The sequence below is a fragment of the Syngnathus floridae genome, chromosome 7 (assembly GCF_059516105.1).
Source record: "Syngnathus floridae isolate MCC-2025c chromosome 7, RoL_Sflo_1.0, whole genome shotgun sequence".
Classification (NCBI taxonomy): Eukaryota; Metazoa; Chordata; class Actinopteri; order Syngnathiformes; family Syngnathidae; genus Syngnathus; species Syngnathus floridae.
Window position 1 is genome coordinate 14,523,938 of NC_142419.1, and position 12,294 is coordinate 14,536,231.

Sequence of the window (12,294 nt, forward strand, 5' to 3'; positions counted from 1 at the left end):
GAGCACGTATCCAAGGTGTGCAATTTCACTTTTTTGTGCACATCCAGCAAAGATAGCTTTGTGCACTCGCCCGTTGCGCCAACCTCACCCAACCGATCTGCAAAGGCAAACGAGGAAATGGCTTTTCCAATCCAAAATCATTTGCATTTCAAATCCTTCCAGGAGAGATAGTATGTTGGGGAACGTCGTCGGCGTAGATTAGACGGCATGAAGAAAGAGGCCCCACCCCACCGTCCTATTGAAAGGCATTGCCAGTATGTTCTCGCCACCGCACAAGTCGTCTTTTAATCAGCACTCTCAAAAGCTAGCAAAGGAAAACAACTTGAATTTTGGGCTCTTTCACGATTGATTGCGAACACGGGCACTCATGCGCAAATTAGGAAGAAAAAGACGAATGAATCTGTTAGTGAGACGTGCTCTGATCGGTTCTGGCCCGGCGACGTGATGGATTCCGAATCCTCCATCCGCTGGGAAAATGAGAGTCTGCTTTCATTTACTTTTGCTCCGCTGGCCAAGCATGACAAATGTCTGTTGAGGGTCCGGAGAGACGAGGTTGTGTGCCGCATTTTGGGTCAGGCCTAGGGCTGGATTTGCACCCCCATGCTGTGCAGATGACGGTACGCTCCGGGGGGTCCGCCGGGGGGGGGGGCGAGCAGCTCTCATTGATAGCGCAAGACGCAAACACGGAGTGATGCGGGAGATCAGGCATGTTAGCGCTGCTTGCTGACTCATCCTCGCATCAAACCGTGGACTGGACCCAAGCTGCCATTGAAGTAGTTGACCCAAACAAGAACCAGGCACAAATTGACCAGTTTGCTTTTTTTCCTTTGGGCTTCATCGCCAGGTAAAGGTAAAGAATTGTTCCTGCGTGTTTGCGCTTTGCAGTCGTTGCTGGGCGTTCAGTGCCAAGTGCAGAGGCAGCTGAAGGCCTTCGTGAAGCTGGAGCGCTTCGGCCAGATCTACGACGCCAAGAGCGCCGGCTGCCCGCAGGCCGAGGCCTCGGCGGCCTTCGCAGCGGCGGGCTCCGTCTTCGGCAAGGGCGTCAAGTTCGCCATCCGCGACGGCCGCATCAGCACGGACATCGTCAGCCTGGCCAACGAGGACGGGCGGCGCACGGCGGCCGTGCTCAACGACGCTTTCTACCTGCAGTCGCTGCGCTACACGGCGGCCGGCGTGGACACGCACCACTTTGTCAAGCTAGGCCCGGTGGAGGGCGACCTGGGGCTGATCGGCATGGCGGCGGGCCGGCGCACGCTGGAGAACGGCGTCAACGTGACGGTGTCGCAGGTCAACGCCGTGCTCAACGGCCGCGCCCGCCGCATCACCGACATCCAGCTGCAGTATGGCGCGCTCAGCCTCAACACGCGCTACGGCAGCAGCGTGGAGGAGGAGAAGGCGCGGCTGCTGGAGGCGGCACGCCGGCGGGCCGTGGCGCAGGCCTGGGCCCGCGAGCGCCAGAGACTGCGCGACGGCGAGGAGGGCTCGCGCGCCTGGACCGAGGGCGAGAAGCAGCAGCTGCTGGGCTCGGGGAAGGTGCAGGGCTACGACGGCTTCTACGTGCTGTCGGCCGAGCAGTACCCCGAGCTGGCCGACAGCGTCAACAACGTCCACTTCATGAGACAAAGCGAAATGGGCCGCCGCCGCAGGTGACATGGACGCCGCGCTGCCCGGCCCGGCCCGACGGACTCTCGCCGACAACGACGGTGGACCTCTTGCCAAAGACGCTTCGGTACGCCGCCGCCCCTTTGTGTGTGCGCGTGTGCGTGCGTGCGTGCGCAGCCTCCTTTTGAATAGAAAAACTTGACAAACAGTCGGTTGCACTCACCATCATTCTTTCCATCTTTAATTGGCAGTTGGAAAGAGCAAAAATGAAAAAGCGTCAAAATATTGTGATTCTGATTTTTTTATCCGACACAAAAAAAGTGACTGCTTTTCATTCTTTAAGAGCAAAACCATGGAATTGAAAATCCATCCACCAAACCAGGCTTCATTTCAATTAGGGTTGTCACAATTATTTGATTGATTATTTCATCGATTAATTGAGCGATCTGGTCAACTTTTATTCTGGATTAAGCAAAACAATTTTTTGTTTTTTTTAGCCAATTGTTGTTTATGTACTATTAATTCGGTGATTTACAAAAAACAAAACAACCAAATGTGATCTGCCACATGACGCCGATTTGACAAACGTAATACGGTTTGATGGATCGTGTTCCGGATTGATTGTGACGGCTGACTGATGCTCGTTACCAGCTCACATAAACCCGACCGAGCAAATATTAAAATCCAATTCTGTCCTGCATCCTATTTTTCCATTTAGTTTTTTTTTTTTTATGTCAGTCTCAAATATAAACACAAGGTCTCTTTTGTGCTGTCTAAACTAAACAAAAAAAACAATTTTAATTGTTGGAGTTTCAATGAGCCAATCAACAAGGCAAAGAATGAATGAGCCGCTGATTGCCCTTCTTTTTCTTCTCCCTGAAGTGCGGCTACATTTTTCAGCTCGCTCTATTCTGCCTTTTCCTTCAGCCAAGGAGATTTGCTCTCTTTTAATCTTTTGATCACATTGTTTCTTTCTTTTCTCTTTTGTTTTTTTTTTACTTGAAACTTGTCGAGCATTGATAACGAGAGGCGTGTCGCCAGCCTGGACAAGGCGGCCCGTCAGTTTTTTTTTTTTTTTTTCCCTGTGGACTGCTGAATGGTCAAAAGTGCTCCGAAAAGCTCATTTAAGGGATTTGCAAGCACTTTTTCAAAAATTGTGTGTGGTTTACGTTTATACAAAAAAATGCAAAGAACAAGTGCTCCTCTTTGATTTTCACCACTTACAAACACACGGGATTTCAGAAAAAAAAAGATGTGAACTTTTTGAAAACAAATGTGAACCCTCCTGCGTCCATCGTTGGACTTGGCCCAAAGTGGGTCGAGTGTGTTTTCACCTCGTAACGCTGACAGTATTCCCACATGTGCTGCTTTTGCATTGGCGACACCATGAGAGAGATGCTACCTGGACAAAAGTTATGGGACGCCCCCAGCGAGGTTCATCGAGGCCTGATTGGATGAATTTGATTGGGTAGAAGGTTTGGCGTCCACTTTTGTCCAAGCAGCGCGCTTTGCCTTAACGGAACGCAATGCACGGGAGCAGCGGGTGTTCCTGCTTGTGTTTACACTCACGTGATGACGAGGACGGTTGAAAAGGTCACAATGTGACTTGACTGCACGCCTCCCCATCTGTCCATCAAAAGCGTTGGGAGTCTTTTGGTGTCCCAATTCCTTTTGTTCTGTCGTTTTGATTTGTATGTTCAATGATGGCTGCACTGAGAACTGTTGTTGTTGTTTTTTGTCCCTCCCGCCCTGCTAAAGTTCCAGATTCATTTCGTTTGAGTTTACAACAGTGTTTTTGTTTTTTTTGTTTTTTTTTCTCAAACTGTAAATACGATGACGAGTTAAGAAGCGCGCTGTAAATGAAAAAGATGCAAACTGTAGATACCGCTTAGAGCTACATCCTGTGTAGTCTTATGAAGGTAGAATGAGTAAAAAAAATAAAGGGAATATTTTGTGTTTATCTGGTTGTGTTGAGTTCTGTCATGGAAAATTAATTGTCCACACCAGTTGCTCATAATTGGCACTATTAATGTTACATTTCATTTTTTTTATTATTCTGTTTTTATTATTTATTATTGTTTTTTTATATATTTTATTTTTTTCATTATTTTATTTTTTATTATTTTTTCCAATTAACTTAATCAGATCATGTTCAATAGGTGGACAAATCATGTGAATGTCAGAAACAGAGACCAAAGCTGCCTAGTAAAACTGAAGCATGCAAACTAAAATTCTTTCTGAACTTCTCCTTCTCAACTAGACCCGTCCACTTCCCCATCTGGCTACTGGATGAGGTGAGTAGTAACAAATGTTAATGCCTAAAACTGTCATAAAAAAAACATTGGAAGTACTGTATGTGCGCCGTCTCGACGGAAAGTTCTACAGTCCCTAAAGTTCTCGCTGAGAACTAAAATTTTGCCACAGCGAGACCTCTTTGTTTACGCCTGCAGGCTGGAATCATAACGCCAATAAATTCACCTTCGCCCTTGCAGAAACCTGACGAGGGCCTGCCGGTAGGAACCAAAAATTGCAAACTTGAAGTAAAATTTGACGTTTCATTTGAAGTCTGCAGTGACAGGTGTCAAAAAGAAAAAAAAAGTGACGTGCATCCCTCTTGACATTCGCTACCGTCGCGCTAATCTGGGTATTTGTAAATGGAATAAAAATTGCTCTCTATATTGATTAAAGCATGTAAAGCGTCATGGCTATAAATAACCTCCTTTTATCCGAATGCAATTGATATCGACAAAGAAAATGGCCAATTTTAAAATAGATGTAATGCTCTTTAGGTCACGTCACTCAAACAATAAATAGTGCCGAGGTCATTTTGGACCGGCAGCCATTTTATTTGATGCATGACAGAAGTACTCCTGCTAGTCTGGATTTGAGTCCAAGCACAGATACTTGTTTTTGAGAAAAGTAAGAAAAGAAAAAGGCTTCTTTTCTTGTGTGCACAGTTCACAAAAAAGCCCAAAGTGCAAATGAATGTGTAACACCTGCCGTCTCTCAAGTCGACCCGGTGTTTATTTTCCTGACAGCGAGCGATGTTTTGAACAAAAGTGAGGAGCCCACCTGTTGCCCGCTTTGCAGCAACCCTCAAAACATGAAAATGAAAAGCCTCGCACACGAGCTGCGTTTCAAGCGTCTCTGCAATGGCGAGCAGGACGAGCTCATCTTTTAATCATCCGGAGCTCGCCTTGCCGGCCCATGCAAATGATGGCGCCATAATAAAAGCTTAATGTTGCGGGGGGGATGCTAAAGCTATTGAGGGAGGGCGGCTAAAGTCCCTGAAGGTGCTCACTCTCGTTTGGTGACGCGTCATTAAAAGATTCGGCGCAAATGAAAGCCAAGCGCTCGTTTTGAAAATGTCACCGGTGCGCGGGTCAGCCGGAGGTCGCCGTCGCTTCTCGTACATGCTAATGGAGTGGAAATGTGTGCTAGGGTTGCACAAGCTAGCTGGAAAATATAGTGAGCTGAGCTACAAATTATTCTGCGTTAAATGAAGCTGAAATGTCGCAACATGTGCTCGTGCACAGTTTCAAGCTATTACTGGCAGAAAAATCTGTTGAAAGTAATAAATGGTACCTAGAAGAACGGTTCATTAAAGAAACGTGGAAGGTTTCCGGAGCCTCAGCTGCGCTTGTGAAGCTCAACCTGACAGGTGTGAACGCTCAAATGTCACTTTTGTATTTTCACGTGGCTAATCTCCACCTCGGGCCTCCGTGGTTGACGCCGACGGTTATCGACAGCGCATCTGAGGCTTTTACGAGGTCACCCGGGATAAGAATCGTCCTTAACGTGTTCAGACAGCTTTTCATGTCGCACTTCATCGCCGCGACAAAGATGGTGTCAGCCAGCGCCGCGCTAATTGAGGCCTTTCGGTGTCGGTGTATTGGTGCCTGCGTGATGAGTCAACAGTGACGGTCACTCCATTAATAATAAGCACGTTTCAGTTCCTTTTGACGCCGTTCCTGACAATTTCAGAGAAGTCGAACGCAAAGCTATTATTGCCTTGATTGAACGGAAACAGGTTCGCCGCACTCGCATCACCAATTGGTTTTCTCCTAATGTGCCGTTTGTGATATGGAGGTGTTTCACTTTATTGCGCTTTCCGATAAAATAACATGTGCAGACAAGCCAAACATCTGATGCCCTTGACACTGACAGTAAAAAATACTTCGGGGGGGAGAAAGTATATCGGCCCTTATTGCAGCAGTCTGACCTTTGCGATCACACCCGCACACGCTTAATGCACGTCGCCTACAGAGGAGTCCGTGTCAAGAGTGTCCAAATCCAAATTACAGTGTCTGAGCCGCGCGTTGCCTTTAACAAGATGGGTTCTTTCTTGCGCTGGTTTTGTCTCGCTATCTGGAGGAGAGCACGTTTTCACTCACATATCATTAGCGTCATCAGCGGGGGTAAATGAAACGTATCATTTGAGGGGACGGGAGGGGGGGGTTGTGTTAATGACAGCGGAGAAGAGCGGACTCACGGCTCATTTATTCTTGATGATTTGTTTAGTATTTTCTGGCGTGCGTCATGTACAGACATATATATACATTTATATGACTCAGTGTGATTATGATTTAATTCTATATGGTGTGGCACTTCTTCATTTTACATAAAGGTGAACTCATCAGGACTGTAAATGTGGCATTTGCTTTAAAGATACATATGGCTCAGATAAATAAAGATTTGATACCTGCAGTAGCTCAGTATACTGGAAGCGGAATCTTTTGATTAGGTTCAAATTGATATACTTGTCTCTTTTTGAATGAAAACCTATTCTGTGATTCTCATTTGTAAATGTAAAAAAATACATTTATTTGGGTTGACAGTCATAATGGCCCTCCGAAAGAAGCTATGACTACAATGCGGCCCGCGAAAAAAAATAATTTGACACACCTGATTTAGGCAGTGATTTTTTTTTGTCACGTACCACTCGAGGGCAATGAGAGGGCGTGCTTCGCCTACAGAATAACTGCTTGTAAGGGTTCTGGCCAACATTGCCGAGTCAGAGTCGAGGGGCGCGCCATCCCCGGTGACTTTGAGGGAAGATGGCGGCTGTTAGTTCCGCTCGACTCGCATCTGCTGGGCTGTCACATGAGCCATTCCCTGAAATCATACCGCTATAACGGCCTAATCAGCACTTAACGAGCCGTGCCACATAAAATCAATGGCCGGCCTCCGTTTGGGAATGCGCAATATTTGGAGGAGGAGAAGGCCGGCTCCCGTACTCCAAGAGCTTGGATGACAAACCTCCAGCTTTTCTTGTGTTTCACGTGTTGCTTATATGTATGGGAAGAAGGTTCCTTGTTTTGACTTGTCACTGACGCAGCAGATATTGCGTTTCAAACTTTAATATTTTTCGCAAATGCAATGGCCTGTTATTAGGTGTGACTAATGAAGTGTCCAGGAGGCACGTCACAAATAAAACAGCCAATCAGGAGGTGGGGGTGAGGGGGTCACGTTCCCTAATGTAGTGGTCTGTTATTAGGTACACCTGAAAATGGCGATGTACCTGATGGATTGTCCAAGTGACGTCACAGATCCAGCAGCCAATCAGGAGGTGGGGGTGAGGGCGGGTGTGGCACTTTTCACTTGCAGTTAAGCTTTGACCATGATTTTTCTTTAATGAAGTGGCCTGTTATTAGGTACACCTCATGGACACTTCAATAGGTGCACTACACGAGGTAAAAAAAATAGATGAATAAATAAATAAGAAAGTGTAGTCAAGTGTAGTCACAAGGTCCAGGAGGGGCATGAGTGGGTTGAGCACTTAATAAATAAATCTTAATAAATCTACAGGAGCGAGCAGGAGAAGGAATTTGAATTTGTCACGTTTTTTTGTCATTTGGAGCTACAGCGCCATCCTTTGGTACAGTCACAGTAGTTCAGTCACCTCGCTGCATTCACCAAGAAAATCCCGTTTAACTGCTCACATTAATTCTATTCCTTTATTCATCAAAACATTTTGTTCTATTACAGTATTTTTAATTACTTCCAGTATTTCATCAATTCGATGTTTCTATTTACTGCTAATTTATTTGCTTGTAGTTCTAATTTTGTACACTCCAACAAACGTGCAGGATTGTTTTTATCTTTTTTTTTTAAGCTTCTATTCTGGTGCGAGAAAATTGTGACATTTCTGACAAATGCCCTCAGTTAGCGTTCCACTCTCTTGTCAGTGAATCACCAAGGAGAATTGAATTGTTCCGCTTCCCCCACCAAGATGAGCGCATGTGCATAATTGCTCCCATCACCAAGATGGAGATTATTAATATCAGCCATGCATCACGGTAAGCTTTTAATGATGATGTGTCAGGAGGCAGACAGAGGTTGCACGCAGCCGGCCTGTCGCATCTCTCTCAGACCACCAGGCTCCGTGAGGCTGACGGGGGTACCGGTGAATAATTGTCCCTGGCATCTTATTCCAAAGCTGGCATCCTGATGTACGGCACCCATGGGCGGTCGGGCGCGCGCACCCGGTGTCACGGCGGGTGGTGAATGAGCGGGCTTTAAGCGCAAATGGACCTGACGCTGACGATCCATTCATCACGCCAGATTAATTTCAAGAGCACTTTCCTGCAGACGGTTTTAGCATTCTGCAGAAAGGGGGGGGGGGGGGGGGCGTTTGTGTCCAACATGAGGAGACTTGGATGTGGATGATTGTTTTCTCACCAAGAATAGTCTATTCTAATGTGTTTAAGTGGATGATGTAAATAAAAAGAAAGAAACGCGTTCTAGTCTAATTAAATTTCATGTATGAACAAAAACGTGCATTTTGGGAATTGAAAAGAAAACTACAACTCCCATGAGCACGTTCATAAGCCGCCGTGACAGTCTTTAATCTGATTGGATACTTATTGTCATACGTAATTTCATCGGACCAATAGCGGAAGACTCAACCAGGAAGTGAAACAGAGGCATCAACGTGAATGTCAGGTGAAAGCCAAGCAAGCCGGTTCATGCTTAAATCACCATCAAACTTATGGTTTTATGTCTTAAAAACTTGGCGCCGCGTATGCTTTAGTGGTTTAGAAGTCGTGATGTTAGTAAGATGTTTCGGACTGCCGCACAAACGTGTTATGTTGCTTCCGCCTCTCGTAGAGTTTTGCTAAAAACTCTGAGACATTTCTGCAAAAAGGCGCCGAGGAAGCTTCGAGTCGCTGAAGCAATTTCTGGCACTGGTTTGGAAGCAAACGTCCAAGTGCAGGTAACGTTTAATATTGTCCTGTGTGTGTTGTGTCATACTTCCAGCTTGTCGCAACTAACATCATCGTGAGTGTCTTTCTGCATTTCTGGGAATGGGTGCATAATCACATCTTGTCCGGGCTTCCACACAAAATGTGACTGTCTGCAGTTCACTGTAATGTTGCATTGAGTTGTGGATCTACAAATAACACAAAGCAGTTTTCTGTCAGGGATGGGTTCGCTCCGTCAGATCGCAGAAGGCAAATTTATTCCTGGATGTCAACGACGGCAGCTGTCTGCAGTCGTTGCAGATCGTCGGCAGTCCTGAGCTGAACCATCCGTAAGGACTTTTGTATTGTGTCGACTGCCCAGAAGAAAGCAATTTTTTTTTTCTTCAATTAAAGGTTGCTCACATTCGGGAGCGCCGTTGAGGTTCGAGGGATCCTGAAGAAAAGTCTGCACCCCAAACAACCCGTGGAGCTACAAGCGGAGCACATCGACCTGGTTGGACAATGTAACCCTTTGGTGAGCACCCAAAGTTTTGCAAACTTCAATTTCTTTTCATCAAGATTATGATTTGTCATTTATTTATTTTGCATAAAAGTCATATCTTCAAGAACGAAATGACCTGGAATCTTTCAAACTCAAGACTTTCTATCACAAAAATATATATATGATTGTATTCTGACCTCAATCTGTGATTCTTTCTTTTCTTGTGGCTCCACTATTTCTTTGTTCCTTTTTTTTGTGTTGTCATGGTTCACAACTCGTCATCGCTTGTTTTCATTCACAGGATTTCCCGTTTAAAATCAAAGAGCGCCACAAGCTTGAGTACATCCGCCAGTTCCCTCACCTCCGCGCCAGAACAAACGCCTTCGGCTCCCTGCTGAGGATACGCGGCGAGGCCACTTCGGCCGTTCACGCCTATTTCAAGGTGAGGTCAAGTCAGCGGAGAGTTTTGCAAAGTCAGACCCCGACCGATGCTTGCTTCGCTTTCCTGTTTACCAGGAAAATGGCTTTGTGCACATTCACACGCCGATCATCACCTCCAACGACTGCGAGGGGGCCGGCGAGCTCTTTCAGATCGAGGTGAGAGTGCGTTACGAGGCTTCTGGACATTTCATATTTGTTTCCCCACAGTTGTTCAGATCTCAATTTTTTATCTCCCCCAATTTGGAACAAATGATGACATGTTAACTAACTATACTTTAGAGGAGCACCACTAGGTGGCACCATAACTTAATGGTGCGGTCATCCATGTAACGAGAAAATCCATAACATAGCGAGAACGTTGCACTGTGGCCGTCTCCAAAGATGTTGTGCTTGTTCTGGATGTCAACAGAGCGCTGTATCTAATAAAGTGGCCGGCCAATGTGTTTCTCTGCAGCATTCCTGGCCGGAGAACAGCAAGGATGAGAATTTCTTCTCGGTTCCGGCCTACTTGACCGTGTCTGGGCAGCTCCATTTGGAGGTCATGGCAGGGTGAGATGTCATTTTATTCGTTTTTTTTTTTTTTTTGTATCTTCTTCCGTGGAATTGCTTTGCAGTTTGTGCCTCCAGGCAAAAGATGAGCTTCTGCACACACACACACAGAGCGCACCGTCAAGTGTGTCTCTCCGTGGTTTTGCCTTCAGGTCATTTTCCAGAGTCTACACATTCGGGCCGACATTTCGCGCCGAGAACTCCCAGAGCCGACGCCATCTGGCGGAGTTTTACATGGTGGAGGCGGAGGTGGCCTTTACGCGCTCCCTCGAAGACCTCATGGAGGTGCCCCTATCGTCGTACGATACTTGCAAAAAATAGCAATGTAGAAAGACAATAATATTATTGTAAGAAAAACAAAATTAAAGTGGATATTTTCTCATAATTAATCTAATGACCACTCGGAGTGGCCGCCGGTGGTCTATCCTCGATAATGCGTAATGATTTGTAACTAAGCCAGGTGGGAAAAAAAAAAAAATTAACCTAACCACCACAGAAAGTTGGCCCATTTCACAGGGTCTGAATTTTATGCGCCTCAGGTCATGGAGGACATGTTCAAATGGACCACCGAGCACGTGTTGGAGCGCTGCGCTCAAGACATGGACTTGTTCCATAAGCATGTGACACCGGGACACAGGGTGAGTGAGTTGCTTCGCTTCTCCAACTCCCGTCCTGCCCGGTAACCGGCTGGCCAATCATCTCACTCGGCTTTCTTTCTGCATCTCCGGAAAGGATGCCGTGGAGGCCATGCTGAAGGAGAAATTCCACGTGTAAGTCATTTTGCAGCATCGGCACTTTTGAAGGGCTCTATAAATACAGTTGAGTTCATTTGATGGGATTTTGCGCTCTTCGGCTTGGGTCTTCTTTTTTTATTTTTTTAATAAGCGCTCAAGGAAGTCCACCTAATGTACTTCCAGGATGACCTACAGTGAGGCAATAGAAATCCTTAAGCGAAGCTCGCAGACGTTCGCCTTCCCCACAAACGTGCGTATGATCTCCTAAACATCTCAGCCGCCCGAGCAGCACCTTGACCTGCGCTGGTTTCGCTTCTCAGTGGGGCTGCGACCTTCACACGGAGCACGAGAAGTATCTGGTGAAACACTGCGGCACGCGTCCGCTCTTTGTCACCAATTATCCGTACCAGCTCAAGCCGTTCTACACCAGAGACAATCAGGACCATCCCCAGCACACGGTGGGTTCAAACCGGCCAGGACCAAAGGTCGAGCGAGCCGATTTGTAATGTGGCGCTGTGGTGCGCAGGCGGCTGCTGTGGACCTTCTGGTGCCCGGCGTTGGGGAGTTGTGTGGGGGCTCGCTGAGAGAGGAGAGGCTGGACCTGCTGAGGGCTCGCCTGGAAGAGTAAGCGCACCTTCGCACCCCTTTCATTTGGGTGGTAGATCAGTTTTTCCCTCAAGCTTTTTTTTTAGCCAAGCAACACATCTCTAAATAATGCAAGTCTTAAAGTCAATTTTCCATAAAGGGTTCAATTATTTTTTTCTTCTCAGGGTCGGATTAGAGGACACCTATGACTGGTAAAAAAAAATTATAAATATTTATTGCTTACGTTCATAAAGGACATTTTGGTGTATATGGCCACATGATCCAATGAGAATAAATTTATTTTCAGGTATTTGGATTTGAGGCGTTTTGGCTCCGTCCCTCATGGTGGCTTCGGAATGGGGTTCGAGCGATATCTGCAATGCATTCTGGGAGTAGACAACATCAAAGATGTGATTCCTTTCCCCAGATTTTCACATTCTTGTCTGCTGTAGTCTCATTTGAGTCTCCTTTCGAAATGAATATTATTAAATGAATAAATTTGTCATAAATTATGAAACCCATGATGAGTTTTCCATGGAACTGGACTGTACTAGTCGATGTGAGGATTCCTACAACTTTTCCAGACTGCTGCCAACTGTGGTAAGACCCTCCATCCATTTCTTTCACCCTAACCAAAATCGAGTTAACGTTCTAATGCATGTAATTACTTCAAAACGCCTCAGGGTGGTGCTGTTTC

General features: G+C 46.2%; 2 protein-coding genes across 2 annotated transcripts in view; both read left to right on the forward strand.

Annotated features, from left to right (window-relative positions):
- Positions 1–3,562, forward strand: part of tenm4 (teneurin transmembrane protein 4) — a 142,374-nt gene extending 138,812 nt beyond the window's left edge. Inside the window, exon 36 of the mRNA XM_088380778.1 lies at positions 886–3,562. Within this exon, the coding sequence (XP_088236904.1) occupies positions 886–1,650 (765 nt within the window). The 3' untranslated portion in view covers positions 1,651–3,562. The remainder of the gene's footprint in view (positions 1–885) is intronic.
- Positions 3,563–8,506: 4,944 nt separating this feature from the next.
- On the forward strand, positions 8,507–12,114 carry nars2 (asparaginyl-tRNA synthetase 2, mitochondrial). Its single transcript, XM_088380792.1, has 14 exons — positions 8,507–8,818; positions 9,027–9,136; positions 9,201–9,321; positions 9,590–9,730; positions 9,805–9,885; positions 10,184–10,278; positions 10,431–10,563; positions 10,818–10,916; positions 11,011–11,048; positions 11,196–11,262; positions 11,333–11,470; positions 11,539–11,636; positions 11,783–11,809; positions 11,905–12,114. The coding sequence occupies exons 1-14, from the start codon at positions 8,663–8,665 to the stop codon at positions 12,047–12,049; spliced, it is 1,449 nt and encodes a 482-aa protein (XP_088236918.1). The 5' UTR covers positions 8,507–8,662; the 3' UTR covers positions 12,050–12,114.
- Positions 12,115–12,294: the final 180 nt, after the last annotated feature.

Excerpts from the sequence above, each read along its gene's own strand:
- nars2 (XM_088380792.1), top strand. The coding sequence starts at position 8,663 with ATGTTTCGGACTGCCGCACAAACGTGTTATGTTGCTTCCGCCTCTCGT. Across the intron at positions 10,917-11,010 it reads ATGTGACACCGGGACACAGG|GATGCCGTGGAGGCCATGCT; the intron begins GTGAGTGAGTTG and ends ATCTCCGGAAAG. Across the intron at positions 11,637-11,782 it reads CTGAGGGCTCGCCTGGAAGA|GGTCGGATTAGAGGACACCT; the intron begins GTAAGCGCACCT and ends TTTTCTTCTCAG.